This window comes from Gobius niger, assembly GCF_951799975.1.
Source record: "Gobius niger genome assembly, chromosome: 8".
Taxonomy (NCBI): domain Eukaryota; kingdom Metazoa; phylum Chordata; class Actinopteri; order Gobiiformes; family Gobiidae; genus Gobius; species Gobius niger.
In genome coordinates, this window is record NC_136859.1 from 23,381,356 (window position 1) to 23,400,014 (window position 18,659).

The window sequence follows — 18,659 nt, forward strand, 5'->3', positions numbered from 1 at the left end:
TTGTGGAGGGTGGAGGATCATGTCGAAACGTCATGTTGAACAGTCTATAAAGGTGCCTGTGTTTTTCTACAACATCTGGAGCCGGACGGTTTTATTTTGACATGTGTTTAATATAGATCGATGGGCAAAAATAAAGAATCTACTGTTGACTTTTACCGACAAATATTGTTCAGTGTCACAAAACTACGGATTTGTTTGGGGTAAATGAAGAAATGGCACGCAAAATGGGGCGACAGCGGCCCAGATGTTAGAGACGCATGTCATTGGAAGGTTGGCGGTTTTCATCACAGCTTCTATTTGTGTCAGTTTACCCACTTTGCTACAGTGAGTCAGGTATTGTGAAGCATCTTTGAGTGTTCAATACGCGCATGTTACGGAAAGTAGTGGTAAATGTTGGTGATAAGTATGTTTTGTTTTTTTGCGTTGAACCATGCCTGAACCAGCTCCACCACAGCTGTGGGGGTCTGAAACCTGCCTGAAATAGTATATTAATGTCTGTGTTAGTCATCTGAATGAGTGGGGCTGCAGGGAGGGAACAGTGGGAAATGGTGAAGGGGAGATGGATTATCAGCTCTGAGTGGATTATCATCTTCAGTGGTGTACATTCCTCTGTCCTCAAGTCCAGGCCAACGCACTGCAATACCACTTCCCAGGAACAGGTCCGCAACTCCTTATACATATGCTCCTTAGAAGAGAAATAAACAATCTATTCTACCAATTAAAAATGATGACGGTCACTATCAGACTTCTATCATTGATTGATGACACATCAATCACAAACATTCTGAGCCAGTCAATGAAGTCATGAAGTAACCAGCCATTCATTCCATACTTATGGAATTGAAAATTGTCAAGAAGAAAGGAAGACAATACCACTAATCTAAGTGTGATTGAAAATCAAGTTGAAATGACACAGCCTCTATTATATTTGGACAAAGGTATTACATGTCCTCCACAGCTGTAGTCACTGGACAGAGGCAGGAAGCTACACTCTTACAGTGTTTTTCTTTCGCTGCCGATGAACCACGTCATTGCCATTTTCTCGCCTCGCACTCCACAGCTGTCTGCACAAGTTGATTAAAACATTTCTTTTAGTAATCCCTGTGTAATGAAGCCCTCTCCTGAGATGGGACCTCAGTCAGTGCATGTGTGTGTGAGCTGTTCTCACTGTGTATACTTGAGGGCCGCTCTGTCCAGATGGATGGAAGGGGACAGTTTTGGGTGAGCACAGAGTGTTTCTGGAAGGCTTTGCACTGTTGAACACAAGTCAGTCACCATCAAAATCCTAGTTATAATTGATACAAGCAGTGGAAATGTGCTATGATGTGTTGTGCTGTGTATAAAGCTGGGTGTAGTTTTGTCAACGATAATGAATAAATGTTTTAAATGAACGTCAGCTTTTCTTTTCTTTTTTTCTATTGAAAGGCCACACAAGATTCAGAGTCTTATTTTACAGCAGAATCCAGGCGACAAATAGTGACCCTATTGTGTTGCTTTTCCTCAATTGAAGCAACATAAGGTAGCACTATTTAGTCATGCTAATGTACATCTTAATTTATTATCCACCATTAATGTTTATGTAAATTAAAGCTTGAGACTCAAAACCTGCACAAACATGCTAGAGGTTAAATTTGATCCAACTTCATGAATTGAATTGTCATTAATCTAATTCACTTCATATATTTTTTCCAGTAGAAAAATAAATATTGCCTTTGCTGTTTTTGACAACTGTGCACTTCAGATTGTGCTGCTCTGGTGTATTGAAATTGTTTGATGGTGCTAGTCTTTCTCTTCAGATGAAAATAGCTGGGCTTCCTCATTCACTAGTTATCCTCCCGACGATTCATTAACCTTTGGAGAGATGAGGGGAATCCTGCAATCCTTCAACTATGAGCAACAGTCACAGGCTGGACGGGGTCAGTCGTCTCTTCCCTCACTTTTCAGCGCAGTTCCCTCCACAGATCCTCCTTAAACAATAGCACTAACGGATTAGTTCAACAATTACACTCAAGATGTTTAGATTTCCTAATTAAGGCGAGGTGTGACAGTGAATGATTTGTGGAAAGTCGAGATTAGAGTTATCTGCAGTCCCGCGACGGTGGCCATCTCCCGAGTCTATCTCTCAAATATGTCAGACAGTAATGGATTATGTTGGCTTTGTAGTAAACTTTGTAAATAGGCCAGATAAGAGAAAGAGAGCGGAGCATACCAATTTAGCCTGGTCTGTCAATGGAGTTTGCTTCACAAACATTGTGAGTGCTCTCCTCTGGTTAATATGGCATTTCATAGCTCCATATTAAAATCGTACCAGAATCCAAATACCTGTATTTATGTTTGGTCACCATTTATTACCCAGACACATTATAGCAAAAAAAGTTGCCTTATGACCACACAACCTTCTTCTGCTACTACTACTGCTACAGTTTTTTGATTCAGTGTTTCTACAATGATCCGGACGAAGAGGTGTCTTTTAATTCTGCTGGATTTGAAGAAAGAAATATAAACAGCACTCAGCCTCAGGCCTCAGCATTTCAGAATGAAGTTTGTGTTTTCACCACCACTTTTTATTCTCTCTTTATGTATTAATTAAGCTATAACATGTAGGACTGTATTGTTTGTTATACTGTGATTATTTTGAGTGTTTTTTATCTTGAGTTTATATATCCGGTAATCAACTTAGAAACCATCACGTAACACATCATTTTGTGTTCAGTCTTGATCAAACGGTCTTGAAGAATTTTCCCATCATCAGAAATGTTAAGTGCCTCGTTGAGTTCACTGCTGTCCTGTCTGTGCAATAATTAGATACATGTTTTCTAATTATCCTTTTTGCGATAGTGTTTTGCATTTGAGGCTTCCTTCCTACATTTTGCTGACAATGGAAGCATTATTGCTGAGTTCTTAAATGACCTTAGTTCCTACCACTGTCTTTGGCACATAAAGCGTGTGGTGATGGTAAAAAATAAAGCAGTTTGCCAAAAAGCTGTTTACCAGTTTCAGTGAATGTGCCAGCTACTTGATGAAATACGATGAGTGTCTGGCTGTCTTTAAGCAAGCTGCATTCCCATAACATCCTAATGAGACTCTGTTTCTCGTTTAGCCCCAAGAATCCAAGTTTGCAAAGAATTGGGGTGTAATATAATAAAAACAGGTGCATAATTAAAGTTTTAGAGGACCGCATGCACATGACAGCTCCCCTGAAACGCTATAAACACTGGAAAAAGCCAACAAACTTTCATCCTTTGCCAGTCTCCCCATTGAAGTGGCTTTGCAGGCACATTTGCTCAGCATGTGGGGACATTTTGCTTGATCTCATTCACTTTGTTTTTTGTTCGTACCCTAACTGTACATTGTATGCTTGCATGCTTTGCGTATGCCAGGCTGTACACGAGGACAAGACAAAAGGTTGTGAAAAAGCTTCTTGGTTTAAAACGACTTATTGTTCCCTCAGTTCATTCAGTTCTGTTAGTTTTATTGTTAATTCTACCACATGTAAAGCACATACAAAGAATCAAAAATATGTTACGTTTTGTTATGTTGGTGGATGAGGCTGTTCTTCAGTCAGTTGGACTTGGTAAGGATCGAGACTCCTTGCTACATGTACTATAAGGTATTCTATATTGATACGATGAAACTCACTTTTGCACTTTTTTTTGGGTCAAATCTTGCCATATGTTACCAAGGAGTTATTCTATTCATATTGTCTGCTATGTTAAGGTAAACCCATTGACCCTGCCAGGCTGAAAATGCCTTTCTCTGCACGCCCTTTGTTGTTTGTCCCTCTTACATCTTTCTCTATCAAATTCTCCCCCGCTTGTAGCTTCAAAATAGTTTCCCCCAGGACAGAAAGGCAGTTAAGCAGTCTCAAACTTGGCCCCGTGCGCAGCTTGCAGCCCGTGTCACACCACTGAACCACCCAGGAGCAGAATAAAGGCAAAGATAAAGAGACGTGTACGCAGGAGAAGCTGAGGCGCTAAACGATTGCAGAGCCGCGTTCAGACGGCAGGACCTGGTGACATATCCCACACTCTCAGCTGGGACCAGACCAAAATGGATCGGAGGATAAATAAACTGTGATGCTGGCTTCTTACACGCCACACAGCCATTTCTGGAGTCACGCTTATGCACTATAAAGTAAAAATTGAATTATTAAATTAATGTTTAGAAAATTAAATAAGTGGAAAATGTAGAATGGAGTTTTCCATCGTTGGCAAAAGTCGTCAGCATCGTCTGTGCTCTGTGGGATACTAGTAGTACTAGATTGTTTCTTGGTTATTTTGTAGTTGTTTATGATTATGATCTATTACATTCTAAAGCATACATGTTCTCAAGCTGCTTTTGGGTGCTTTTTATGGCACAGTGTTCTCTTTAATTTTGTGTTTGTGGAGCTTGACAAAACACCATTAAGTTACTTACTTAATCCCTCACTTTTTATCATACTTGTTTTGTTTATAGATCTTTTCTCTGAGCATAAACAAAGCAAGACATGTAACTGTTTGTTGGGGAAACCCTTTATTTTCTGTTGCTGATGTCAGGGATGAAGCACAAGAGTTATGACTACACAGCTTGGACTCTTTGAAATGAGATGGGAGACCATTTGGATAAAGGAAGGGAAGCTTGTAATGTGGTTAGAGTGAACAGGGGAAACACTGATGTAAACTCAAAGGGGGCAAAAAACAAAAAAACCCTGCTTATTTTAAAGATAAATGGTCCGCTGGTCCACTGGGGCTGTGATGGACAGTGGCCTGAAGATGTGCGTCCGAATGTACTATTACCTCATTGCTCTGAAGGCTCAGCTCATCAGCCCGTCACACGCACACACACTGTCTTTGTGCACGCTCTTGGAGACAGATGAAATGTTAATGCGTACATACTCTTTTCAGGGTCAGGTTTCTGGGCCGTGCATCTCTTCACATAAATCATCATCACAGTTTTGACAGAGGAGAAAAGTGCTCAGCAGCAAATAGGCAAACTTCGCCCAGCTGCCAAGATACTAGGAAAGCTTGGCCTGCATTTGGTGCATGTTCAACTTGCTGCTGGAATGCTATTCTACCTATTTGGCCTCCACTGCTATCAATGAGCTGTTTTATATTGCAATGTGATATTGATGGATTTGTGGAAGTTGTGATTCATTAGTTTCCACTGGTGTCTGTTCGATTCAGTGTGTGTTGGCACCTGTGTACAATTCTCCATTTCTTCATTTATAACGCTCAATATATCTTAACTGTTCCTCATTTACTGTCCTTGAAGTAACCCTGGCTTTCCCTGTGGCTCGTTTTCAGGACCAAGCGATCTTCCGTCCCGACGGCAGAGTGTATTTTTGAGCTTCCACACTTCACGGTCCAGGCCACCAGAGCCCAGACCCTCCTGCTGCAGGCCATTTACCAGAGCTGGACACACAGTGTGGTGACCGGGGTCCCTCAGTCACTCAACGAGAGTCTACTCAATGAAGTGTTCAAGGCTCCAGGTAAACTACAAGCACTGTTTGTTTGTTTTTGATCTTATCAGTGTGTCTTCTCTATGAATGTTCTTCATATATTTGTAACATTTTATGAACTGCCATGTCCATTCCAGTTTGAAATGTGTGTTTAACCGTATGTGTAAAGTCAGATTATTACTTTTACTATGTTTTGGTGTGGAGAGAATTCTCAGACAGCTCCAGAGTTCAGGTTGTTTTTACACAAGGAGCACAGCTATCCCATGCCCGTCATGGGGCACTAGATCTCCAACTGGGAAAAAAATCTATTCAAAACTGTTTCACGCTTCATGTCATCCTGGATACCTTAATGGTCAAATAATAAATTGTGCCTCTTGTTAAAAAGGGAGGGGAGGCTTAATTCAATAAAACAGTAGCGTTTCTCATGATGGTAGCATCTGGACAGTCCTCTGGAGGCCCCAGGATTTTCCAACTCATTAGGATCATGTTGTTTGGTATGCCGTCAACGTTCTGCTTGTACGCCAGGCTATCCACGCTACCTTTTTCTGGATGTGTCGCTGCCAAAATTTATGAAACTGGTCTCCCGTGGAGTGAAGTCAAATATTCCTCTCCTCTCCGGCTGCCTCAGCCTGAACTTGGAACAGGACTTGAATAGCAGCGTTTGCACATCTGGATCGAGTGCTGGCAGGTTCAAAATGGATGGGTATGGTTTGAGGAGGCGAAAAGTGAAGGGAAATAGGTAATGTGTTGTGTAAGTATACTTTAGCAGGAGTAAACTCTGCTATAACCCCAATGACATAACCAAAGACGTCTAATGTATCTGTCTGTGAAATTGTGGTGACACAGGCTTTAAGGCGCACTGTGTGCTGCCCAAACGCTTTCACTCACTGACAATATGAGCAATGGAAAAGTAGAAGAGGAGTAAGTTTGTAAAACGATTAACTTTACATATTTGCGAGGTGCTTTGAAGGGTGTGAGCCGATGTCCGTCTGCTTGCACATGTGATGTAACCATGCCAAATAGTTGTGGTTCCTGTGGGCATTGTGGTTCTGTCCACACTGTATGATGATGAAAACCTGACAGCTGCTATTCTGGACCTCTGCCTCTCTATTACATCGCTCTCTCCAGGTTGTTTTTTAACTACATCTTTATATGTTTTGGATGTTTTGCTTGCTGTATTTGGAGGAAGTTTGACTGTTATTTCTCTTCTATAATGATGCATTTTCAACACAATCATCGGTCACAAACTGGAGTCTGGTCATCCTTTCCAGCAGTCTTTCTCTTTGTGGAGATTTCTTTATCTTTTAAAGTTCGAATGCATCTTAGAAGGCAGTCCTTCGACTAAAATGTTGCTACAAAAACAACACACTGTATTTGTTATTAAAATGTTTTAACACCCCATATTTAACTTAAAATAAGGAGTTTGTTTCCTCCTTCCCTCTGCTCGTGTGATGTTGCAGGTTTTTTCAATTGAAGGTGTTTCATATCGAGCTGTAGTTGATAACACAGATGGACAGTGGGTGAAGTGGGGGAGGCCTTGATTGATTTGTTTCATGTCCAAGGAGAATCACTCCATTTAGAGAAAGAATTCAGCCACAATCTTAACAACTGACTGACATACTGTACAGAAGAAGGCTATAAAAAGAAAGGATGCAAGATGTGTAACGTGCAACCTTTGTCAAAAATATTTGTAATTCATTATGCAATTGAGCATAAAAACACAGAAAGATACTGAGGAGATGTAGATTAATCACCGCTCACCGTTTTTGTTAGAGCCAATTGCAGCCGTAGCACTTAATACTGAACAATTGCTTCTTTTATTCTTTGCTTAACACATCGCATATGCAGATTGTCATCCTGCTTCATGCTGCTGTAGTGTCTATAGTTTTTGTGCTGACACACTATACCAGCCTTCCCTTTTGGTATAATAAAGTGGGGCTCACACAAGTGTTGAATTTTATCAGTTTGGTTTGAAAAAACTTGTGTGTCATGGTTTATGGTTCTGGTTGTACAGTGAAAACTGAGAAGTTGTCCACAGGGAGGCTTTTAAGTACACTGGACTTTCTCATACTTACATTACATGTCCTCCTTAGCCACTACCTTACCTTTGCGCAGTAGTTCACTGAAAGCTGTTTTGTTTGCACGATGCCCTGAGAGACACATTTGTCTATTTGCTTGTTTTCCTTGTCTGATCTAGTCTCTGTTTGACTTTCTGGGGAGCCCTGCGAAGAGACTGCGTTTTACTTTGCCGTAATAGCAGCCGAACGGTGCCAGCACTTCAGCCCTTCTCCACAGGCTGTAGAAACCACTAACCTCAGATTTAGCGACACACTGACCACACTGACCTCCCACACACTCCACAAGTCTGCATGCATTTGTGTGAAACTCTATGCTCCCTTTATATCGCTTACAACAACATAATCTTAAACATCCATTAAACTTCCTCTGTGGTGGTCACTTTGAAACCTCAGACTCCATTGTGTATGTCATTTGTAAGGATTTGCAACGTCCACTACTGCAGCTCCATTCAGGTTGTTGTGTCTCTCTTTTTGTACAAGCATAGGACTGGCTTAAAAGTGTCTCATCAAAACTTGAATAAAATGTACAGTTTTTAGTTACGGTTATAGATGAAAATGTGTATGTGCGCTGAGCTTTGACTTGACTTTCTTGTATCAAAAAGTAACAGCGATAGGACTTATTTAGGGGACATTGCATCATGAATGTCTCTGCACAGACATGGAGTTCTCTCACAGCACAGATTCTCTTAGTCATAACAGTATCATTACTAAAACAGGGCTTTATTTTTACAAGGTCCCCCTTCACATAAAATAGGGCTCAAGGCAGAAGAAAAATAAAGAGGGCTGGTCTACTCAAGGTTATGTCGGATACAATTTATAGATTATTCTCAGTAATTAGAAAAATCTCTCCTTTTTTATATTAACAGTAGTAAAATGGGTCCAAAGTAATAGCGAGACATCCAGTCTAGTTAATTTATCCTCTATTTGTATTTCCCCTTTGTCTGGCCTAAATTTGAAACCATTTTTTAATCTTTTTATCTTGACAAGTTGCCCTATTTTGTCACACAAGGGGCCATTACCTACTATTTATCCGTAGAACTTCTTCAATGTTGTAAAAGTAAAAGACAAGCAGGCAGGCCGTAAATGTCAGTAAAGCAGGTAGATTGTACTTGAAAATATCGAGCATGACTGCCTCTCACTTAGGTCACGGTTTACAGATTGATATTGGGGAAGCCTCGCTCAGAAGAGATTTTGTTTTTCTATAAAACATTGGTAGACTGACAAAAACAAAACGAAGCTACGAAGTTATGAGCCAAGTTTCTATGAACAATAGTAGAACCAATGTGCCCTGGATATGGAATTTTCGGTTGTAATGCAATACTCGAATGGTCGCATTTGGCAAATCAAAAATACTATACTTATTCAGGTAGTTTGCCATCATTTGTAAACAAGATGTGCTGTCCCCATATGGGTCTGAAATCTCCTTAAGAATAAAGAGAAACTCTGAATCTGCGGCTGTATTTGAGAGCTTGGTTTAGCGTCATTAGCTGTGGTCTGTTGTTCGGAGCATCCCTCTCATGGTTTGACCACACTGGCATTCCTCACTGACTGCCACTTCAAAGCCGCTTTGCCCCTGTTTGTGCGCTAACCAAACTTGTCAGGGCTGCATTAGTGACGGGGGATAAAGGGAGATTGAAAGGCGGTACGTCTCATCCAGAACCGTGTTTTATTGGCCTATCTTACCACTGGCTAATTATCTCTTTACAAGTGGCAATATGGCAACCCTCTCTGTGACTGTACATGTTTATCTCTCCCATGTTTTCAGCTTCGTATCACAACTTTTTTCATCCTTCTTTCACTAAAATCCCCTCTGCTTTAAACCCATTAACGTTTCCAAAATTGCTTCCGTATGAGGTCCCCTTAATTGTGGTAATTCGGTGGCAAAAAGAAGTTTTGAATGAGCAGAGAACATGTGTCACAGCTTTAGCGGCAGACAGAAAGGCAAGGCAGCACCTGGAAGGGCTGGTAATCAACGAAATTAGACCTCCTCCGTCGGGGCTGCCACCGCGGACACTTCCACCACTGTTACCGGCAGACACAGGAAGCACACACACTTACCACTGCCCAGCGTAGAGGCAGCACGATGGCCCAGTGGATGGTGCTCTCAGTTAACAGCGAGGCGTTTGTGGTTCGATTCCTGGGCCGTGTGGGGTCTATTTATGTTTTTTTTCTTCCTGTCTCTACACGCTATGAGCTTCGTAGATCGATCAATTAAAATGATAATGTGCTCAAAATCATACTGTTTTTTTTTTTTTTTTTGCTGTAACCAGGAAAACCAAGTAAACCACCACTGCTTTACCTGCTTGTGTGTGTGTGTGTGTGTGTGTGTGTGTGTGTTTCTGAAAGGCTCGGTGTGTCAGGGCCAGGCCTGGTGCCAGCGGGACCTCCTGCTCCTACTTACTGCTTTTCCCTGAGCCCCTCCTAACTTTGCAGAGACAGTTATTGTTTCTGCATCAGCACTTAATGGCTCAGCTGGCTGCTTTCAGTCTACCTAACCTGTCTGTGACTACCACCTTTCTGTCGGGCCCCTCGCTGCTGTGGGACCAATGCCAAGTTCAGTTTAATGCTGTCTCGACTGTGTATTCATGGGCAATGGTGGTACTGTTTTTTCTTCATTTAAATGCACCTATTATTGATTCTAATAAGACTTGCATGCGTCTGTTCATCAAATTATTTTCTGCTCACCGATCGTGGCTTTAGACCGACATATAAGGTTCTGCAGTAGTACTTAACACCTCACTTGGGCTTCCTGTTTCATCTAGTAGCAGTTCAACACGTTGGTGAAGTAAAAACTGCTGTTCTTCACTAAATGTTTTATTTCTTTACTTCTTTTTGCCTGTCCTTGTGCGGGCGTGTTGACTTCTCTGCCACAGCTTAATAAGCAGGCGACATTCTCATACCATTTCTCGAAGCTCTGAGTGCAGGACATGTTGGAATGTGTCAAACGTGGCTGTTAAGTCTGCAGACGTCCTACACAGAAACAGACACACATACCCACAAATATGTGCCCCGCCGTGTTATTTTTTTGTGAATAATAATGTGAGAGAGACATGATTCGAAGTGTTTTTGATGTACTTCCTCTTCACATTTGTTTTCTTGCCTCTCTCGAGCTCATGGGATGGCAAATCCAGCTGCCCACGCCTGCCCTCACACCAGTTTGATTGAGTGCCGTAGCCTCTGGCCCCTAGCTGTGTGTTTATGTTCTGGCTGCACCTGCCCTTCAGTGGAGGAACCGCCACACCACCCCACACATTTCAGTCAGTCACTCACAGTCACTCAAAGAGACCTCCAAACGCACACGTCGCTAATGCTTCTCACACACAAAACGGAATAAAAGCCGAGAAACTACCGCTGCCTTTCCCCTCTTCCTGTGTACCATACTTTTATAGTCTTAACAGCTGGCCAAAACATTGTCCAGAGCCCCCCTTCTGCAGAACAGTTACCACCCCTAGCAGGTGCACCATGGCCTTTAGGACATCTACGTGGCCCGGGCTTCATGTTATCGTGATACCCCACCAGCACCAAAGAGCAGACTAGCCTCAGATGTGCAAGATATGAATCTCCAAAGTAATTTAACAGGGACCACTATTTTATACATGGAATAGTTGAGATATAATGGGTTAGCATCAATATCTGAGGCAGGGGCTTGTCCAATATCGTAGAATTATAAGTAAAAGTTATATTGTTGGTGAGACAAAAATTAAATTGGAAAGATTGGCTGTAAAAAGGGTAAATTGAACATTCAAAAAAGCCCTTTGTGAATTATGGCAATAACCTACAGGTGGATTAAGCAGCAGGCGGAAAGACATAAACAGTGCTATTAGTGTCCTTTCAGGGCCTCTTAGACAGCAGGTGAAGAGGATGCTGGGTAATTTGTCTGGGGGAGAGGAGGGAAGTCAGTGGTTAGGAAAATCTGCAATTGGCAGTAATTCATGAGGTTAAAAGATCTTTGTTCTATGTGTCTGAAGACTTCCTCCCTTCATTATTCCTACCCTCATCAATAAATCAAACAAAAGTAGACTGTAGTGAAAAGAAAAGTAATTAATACTGCATTTTGTGACACAAGACAAACATCTAATGTCCTCTACTGAGAACTGAATATCCCTTTTCAATTGGACAGTTTAGCCATCCCACATTTTCAAATCATAGTGTTTTTGTTTTATACGTTTATACTTTAAGGCAGTGGGTCTCATCTGAGGGGTGCAGTATATTTTTATTAAACTGTTTGTTGGAATGAATGCTTGTTGTTTGGGTGGTGGCTTACCAATTTTAAGGTGGGTTTCTCTCGAGCCTACAGCAGTTAAGAACTGTAGCTTATGGATATAATTGACATAATAGTGATTGGTTTAGTTATTTGTCTGCCTGTTTGTAACAACTGTTTCACCATATCCTGGCCAGCCGTTCACACTTCTTTCTTTTTATATTTGAAACACAGTCTCTGGTTTAGAATAAGCACAGTTTATCCACATTATTATGCACCACTGGATGGTGTAAATCTATTGTTCTTAAGAACCATGTGGAAAAAAAAAAAGTTTGTTTTTTCCCTGTAAAATGACTTTAAATGCATTCTGTTAACAAAATATACATCTTTTATCTGCGTAATCTTGCAAAGTGTTCGCTCCACCTGTTACTTTTTACAGCTGACAAAGACCGGGTCAAGACCAATTAGGAACCAATCAAGAGAAGCTCCAGCAGCAGCTATTAAACACCGCTGGACCTCACTTCATTTTCGCTTTGTGTTTTTTTCTTTTATTAGGTGTGAAATCTCAAAGCCTGTCACCAACTCTCGAGGGTTCGGTCCAAAACCTGGAGCTGAAGTTGTGCAGTCGTGCGACGGTGAAATGTGCGTCGGGGACCGTGGGAGCAGTAAAAGTGTGTGCCAGAACTCCAGGTGTGTGCAGCTGTGGCCAGTTAAAACTTTACTGCTCCACTGTGTAGGAGGGACAGACAGACAGACAGACACTAAGAATGACCAGGTTCCTCCTTTACCTACTTCTGGTTTATCTTTTATTCACTCCAACATTTCATTTGTTTCCACTGCATGGACAAAAATCCTGTTGAAGAGAACAGATAATTTTCAACACCATTGCCCTATTAATTCTACTGGGATTTGCTATGTAATAAATAATATAAAAAACTTGCACAGTACTGTTACTGTGTTAAGCAGCAGTATTCCTTTGCACAGTATAATAGTATAGTATAGTAAATTAATATTATAGTATGCTATTCAAGTTTTCATTAAAAGCGAGCGTTGTCTTTTTACAGTATTGTTTGTTTATCCATTAAATCCATTAAATTGATACAGCTGGACACTTGAGTTTCGGGACTAACCAAATCTCTGGACAGGACGGGCCTCAATGGGTCCGAATGCATCCACATCGCATTTTACACCGTGGAAAATTCATAATTTTTTTCAATCTGCGGACTTTGGAAGTTTACAGAAAAACAAGGATTCTCTGAGTTATATCACTTAATTTCTTGAAATCAGCAGCTGGAATGTGCGTTTTTAATAAATACTTACAGATAACTGCCAAATGCAGCGATTCACACGTACATGCCATACATACTTATATTGCTATGTAATCACGTCACCAAAGAGTTCCTGGTCGGACTAGTATTACCCCCAAGGTAGGAGCTGAAAACCAAAAGCGGCCCAGTACTGCAGTTCTCCCCTGTTGGGGAAAAGGCCTCAGCTTAGACGAGTTGATGTGTAACTGTCTGGTCTTAACGCGACCGATGTTATTAGCATCTCTTACTCTCCTCATGGGGCCAAATGGGGGTGAAGTTAGAAGCGACCAAGCTCCTCTACGTTTTCCTTATTTTGATATGGTTACGTGAGCAGTTAGACGATCCAATTATAGTTACTCAAAGTTAAACATGTCGATTTTCCAAGCGGATAAAGAGGGGTACTATATTATAAAGCGATAAAAACACCTTAAGAGCACTTCGACTTTACTGTGCGGACGTCAAAGTGCTCCTAAGGTGTTATTACGCCTTATTATATAGTACCCCTCTTCATCTGCTTATTAAATCGACATGTTTAATTTTGTGTAATTATATCGTGTAACTCCTCACGTAACCAGATTCAAATAGGGAAGACGTGAAAGGGCTTGTTCGCCTCTAACTTCACCCCCGTTTGGCCCCATAGAGGAGAGGAGGGGAGGCTAAATGCTAACAACATCCTAGTCTTTTTGCGTGACTGAGCGCACACATAAAGACCAGACAGGTACGCATCAACTCATCTAAGCTTTGCAATAACAGGGATCTATTCCTTTAAAAAGCACAAAGAACGGCAAATGGTTCCTGTGGTTGGAAAATGCCTATTGTAACCTGTTGCATGCAATTCATCATAGAACAGTAGTTACTGTGTGTGTGTTATTCAATATCCTCGAGACTTGCCACTGACGTTTAAGCAAACCATTAGTGCTTTGATCAAACACGCAAACACACATCACTCAAACCCCGAGCAGCTCCTCTCTTACCCCACAACTTTAAAATAACATGTCCAAAACTCATGTCAGTCATCTCCCTCAATGCTCTCTTTTCTAAACGCTTTGACCAGGTTCGGGAGAGGGGGTGAAGGAGAAGCTGGTTCCTCTGATCCAGGGCCCGTCTGACACCAAAGAGCTGCACATGAGCCGCTGGCTTAATGAGATCCGCAAGCCCGAGTCTCTGCTGGCCCCTGACCTGCTGGCGTTCTCTGTGCAAGTCCCGCACCACGCAGATGATTGCAGGAACTCCGGTAAGAAGTGTTAAGAAATTACTTCCTTCACTTTGCTTTGCCTTTCCCTTTTATGTGTCCAATGCGCCTTCCACCACATCGATCATCACAATCACTTATTTCTCAGGACGCTTTTGAGGTGTTTGTGTGTGACAGGCTGAAATACAAATTCCACTGTATTTTTGACATTCAGTTGTAAATTCTTGAAGCTGGAGTAGCTGATAGATTAACCGCTAACATGGAAGAGCAGTGCACTGTTTTGCTTCACAGTCTCCTAAAGCTGTACACGAAGGATGCATTTGATCAATTAATGTGAGCAATCAAGATGGTTATAGTGAGAGGTAGAAATGAGCTGAGGCAGGTTGTTCTCCTTTCACGGTTAAATCAGGTACACTAACATTAAGTTTCATGAATTATATGTGTAATTTCCTTGTCATTCAGGATTCTTGGTATATTTATCAATTTATAATTTAATATTTGATTATCATAATGTATAGTTTTGTATATGAACAGTTATAGGCCATTTGCATTCTAACTAGCTCTTCTTTTACGACCACATAGGCAGGATTTCCAGATATTGAGAAATAGTTTCTTGAAGTTATTTAAAACATGACTAATGTAAGGCTAAACAGACAGCAGAATGTGGACTGAACAAAAATATGAAGGACATATTGGAAAAAAATGAAGAGAGTATTGAAGCAGTGATGAGAGAGAGTGCAGGCTTCCCCTGGTTCACATCTGCTGGAGATACAGTCACTGCTCCTGGGGTCGGCCCCAAAGAACGCTTTCATTTCTACCTTTATCTTTCCGTCTCCATTCTCCCGTTTCCTTTCACTCTTGTCTGGTTTGTGTTCAGATCAGATTTTAATATTAAAAAATATGTATGTCTTTATGAGCTGAAATAATGCACCTCCTAAATCAAAGTAATGGTCCTTATACACCATGTTGATTGAGATTTTTTAGAAACCTTTGGCAAAAACACTGTGTTTAAAATATCCTATGTAGGATCAATGAAAAAAGCATATAATCATTTGTCATCTTAGACAGAGTTTTGTATGGAAAATCTTGACACAGCGAACTCGAAGGTCCCGCAGCCTTATGATATATTGGTGTATTGATAACCCACAGATGCAGCTTACCTAAATAATGTCAATCTCTAACAGGTTCTTCCGGTTGATATTTCTTTCCCATACATCTCCTCTAATTTATTATCCCGTTTATGGGATAATGGAAGATAAAACTGCACAATAAATATTTCAATGTGATGCTTATGGTGAGTAAAAGGACAACTCTGAAAGAAATACTGGGTATATAGTTTTACAAATTGCTTCACTTTGACGGGATCATGGTGAGACTAGGGGACCGAGGTAATTCTGTCTGGTCAATAGCTATTAACTATAGAAGAAGCTAAAAGTACAACACCCACTACTTACCCACTACAACAACCACTACTCAGATCTTAATGCTAAATCAACGATGAGCTAAATCAATTAGCAAATTTCAATTATTTCAGGAAAGAAAAACAAAAACACATCTGGAGTTTTTTTCTATCAGGTGTTCAGCTTCGATAGCACTGTCTCAGAACCTGCCTTGAGCATAATTTTCACTGTACTGTACTGTACTGTACTGTACTGTACTGTACTGTTATTGTGTGTTTTCTGCCTGTTGCTCTGACACATTTCCACCTTGGGACATCGGCACAACAAATGAGACAGATGTTGAATTGGAGTATACCATTTTTACAAGTGTGAAGAAGTAGCTAATTGATGAGATAACAGCTTTCACACGAAAGGGAAACTTTGATCTGTGCTTCAGACTGCCTGTTTTGTAACTTCATGCATTCAGTTGAAACGAGGCAGCCAGGTTAGAGCATCTGTCCCGGGACGTCTGTGTGTCCCAGGTCTGTGTTATGTCCTAATCAAGAGCAGATCAAAGTCTTGTGTCCCTGCACATGTCCCGTGTTTTAGCTGTCATCCAAAGGGGTATAGCGTAGTTTTAATGAAATGATGGATGCTTCCTTACATTTGTAGATGAAAGTTGGGGCTAAGCTCCAAAAGACCAAGTGTTGTCTCTATTTTGCACAGCCCTGTACCAAGCGGAGTACAATAGGATGAATTATGTATGCTGCAAACACTGAAGCTTAATCAATCTTTCATTCTAGTTCACATGAAATTATGGGCTTCTGTGTTTTGTAAGTTTTTTGTGACAGGCGCTAATAAGCCAGGTTTTGTCAAAAAGTTGGCCCGCTTTAAAGCGTCTAATCATGGTCTGAATGCCACCGTGCATGTCTCGCACTTATTATGTGCATACATTGTGTTTGATCGACTGGAGTTGGATTTTACACCACAAAACTCTTGCCATCCGTGTTTCTCACTGACAGCGAATGTGAGCTGTCTGCACTAGTTCAGTTCTTAGAGGATGTGACAGGCTCTGGAAATCAGCAGTATTTTATATAATGTACACCAGAAGTTTTTGATGGCTGATTTCAACCTATTATTAAAAAAAGGCTCACTACATATATTTGGCATATATTTGTTTAATTGTAAATTTGATTAAACTTGGTTGGTGTGTACTGTGTTCAATGTAAATTTTCCAGATTTTAATCTTGGAAGAAAGAGATGAGCTGCCTTTCAAATGTGGCCAATGACATCTGCTTTCAGTCAAAGTGTTTACCCGAAAATTAAAAACTAAATTCCAGTTTAGACAGAGTCAATGGGCTGATTCTGGGAGGTGTTGAATCATTGTTTGAGGAGTCCCCATGCACTTCTTTATACCCAACAAAAGGCTGGGACAGTCTCATGAATTGACATAAATAGATTGCTTTGGTGAAATTTCTTTATAGATTTCAATTTCGACAGTGTAATCCTGCCTTTCCCGTACAAAGCTCCCAGATGATTTCCTCCATTTTTGTAGTCATTCCAATGGAAAAGCTTAAAAATGACAGTGATACTTGCATGTCATGTTACAGCCAGTTATTGTTCTATTTTAGCTTGGAAGCAAGAGCTCTTGACAGAAAAGTGTCCTCAACAGGTCAAAGACAGAAGAAGAGGCTTTTTGACTACTGCAGGCAACAGTTCTGCCTGCCAGGCTCCGTCCAGAGGGCACAGGTTAGCCCTGCACATGGGCACAGCTGAGAGCCAAGCACTTGTCATCCCTCTCCAACATTTACTGGGCCTGCTGCCTGTATCCCACTGACTGGCATGACTTCAATAAGTCACTGTCGAAGTTACAAAGGAGGAAAAAAATTGGATGGATCAGTCAGGACCAAAATCTTTGGTCTTTGTCATCTGTAATAGTTACCAGTGCTCACCAAGTGCAAGCTCTCAGTCATGAGAGGGCTTGATTATCCAAAGGCCTGGACAGTGGCTTGCAAGCTCACCGTTGGCTGCTATATGACTATAACTATATGGCTTGGTCTTGGGTCTTGTCACAGCTGATTGATGGGGAACACTAAGGGGAACGAAAGGGGCCGCTTTTGGAGGTGGAGGGGCAGAGGGCGTGTGAGGAGCTGGGGTTTGTATTGAAGTACAGGCCGAGCAGCAGCCTGCAGGTGTTCCCCCCCGAAAACCTTAAAGCACTGTGACTGCGGCGGGTCGGGTGGGCTTCATGATCATAGAGAGGCAGAGAGTGAGGGATCGCATGTGTTTTCCCCAGGCACGCCAGCAGCTGCGAGACAATGATTTATGCTCCTCTCAGAACTCTGCGATCTCAAAATGTTACATTTAATCATGCACACTCCGAGCAGAGCAAATGTTAAAGATGGTCCCCATAAAGGCCTGCAGTTTTGATCTATTTACCATACCACAAGAGCAATGGGAATCGGGGAACAAAGTGATCTTTAATCTTCATTTAAACATATTGGGTCGAATTATGAAAGCTGAATGGAATTAATCCTTAGAGAGTGTCCCAGGCCTGTAACACTTTGCATATTCAGACGCTTTATTCATTCTCAAAACCCCCATTGTTGCGTTTGTCATTAAACAGATGGAGGAAGGAATGTTGAGCGAATTTGTTTTGTTCCCCAACCATCTACTAAGGAAGTATTTCTTGAATACATGTTGTTAGTGGTAGAACCTTGTTTTTCTCCCATGAGTTTACAAACCCAATCTACTACTTACAAGTCAAGTGCTGCTGATGGGGGTCATGTGATACTCATGAATATAGCTGTGTGCCGGCCAGAGTGAGAGACAGGTGGGATGTTACAGTGGAAGTCTGTATAAGAGTAATGAGAGCAAGTGGAAACGAGGCGCCACCTGACTTTGATCTCAACACTTCATACAAGTGCAGCGCGGCTCGGCGGTGCAGCAGACACATGCACTTTTATATGCACTCCAACACATGCTCCTTCAGTCTTTCGTTTCTGCAAGTGGGCTGAAGTGACTCTGACAATGGGGTGTGAACGTGGAGATCCCTGCCATTATTC

General features: G+C 41.4%; 1 protein-coding gene across 1 annotated transcript in view; it reads left to right on the plus strand.

Moving 5' to 3' along the window:
- vps13b (vacuolar protein sorting 13 homolog B) overlaps positions 1 to 18,659 on the plus strand; it is a 265,484-nt gene that overhangs the window by 35,008 nt on the left and 211,817 nt on the right. Inside the window, exons 17-19 of the mRNA XM_079561422.1 lie at positions 5,283 to 5,467; positions 12,272 to 12,406; positions 14,078 to 14,257. Of these exons, the coding sequence (XP_079417548.1) occupies positions 5,283 to 5,467; positions 12,272 to 12,406; positions 14,078 to 14,257 (500 nt within the window). The remainder of the gene's footprint in view (positions 1 to 5,282; positions 5,468 to 12,271; positions 12,407 to 14,077; positions 14,258 to 18,659) is intronic.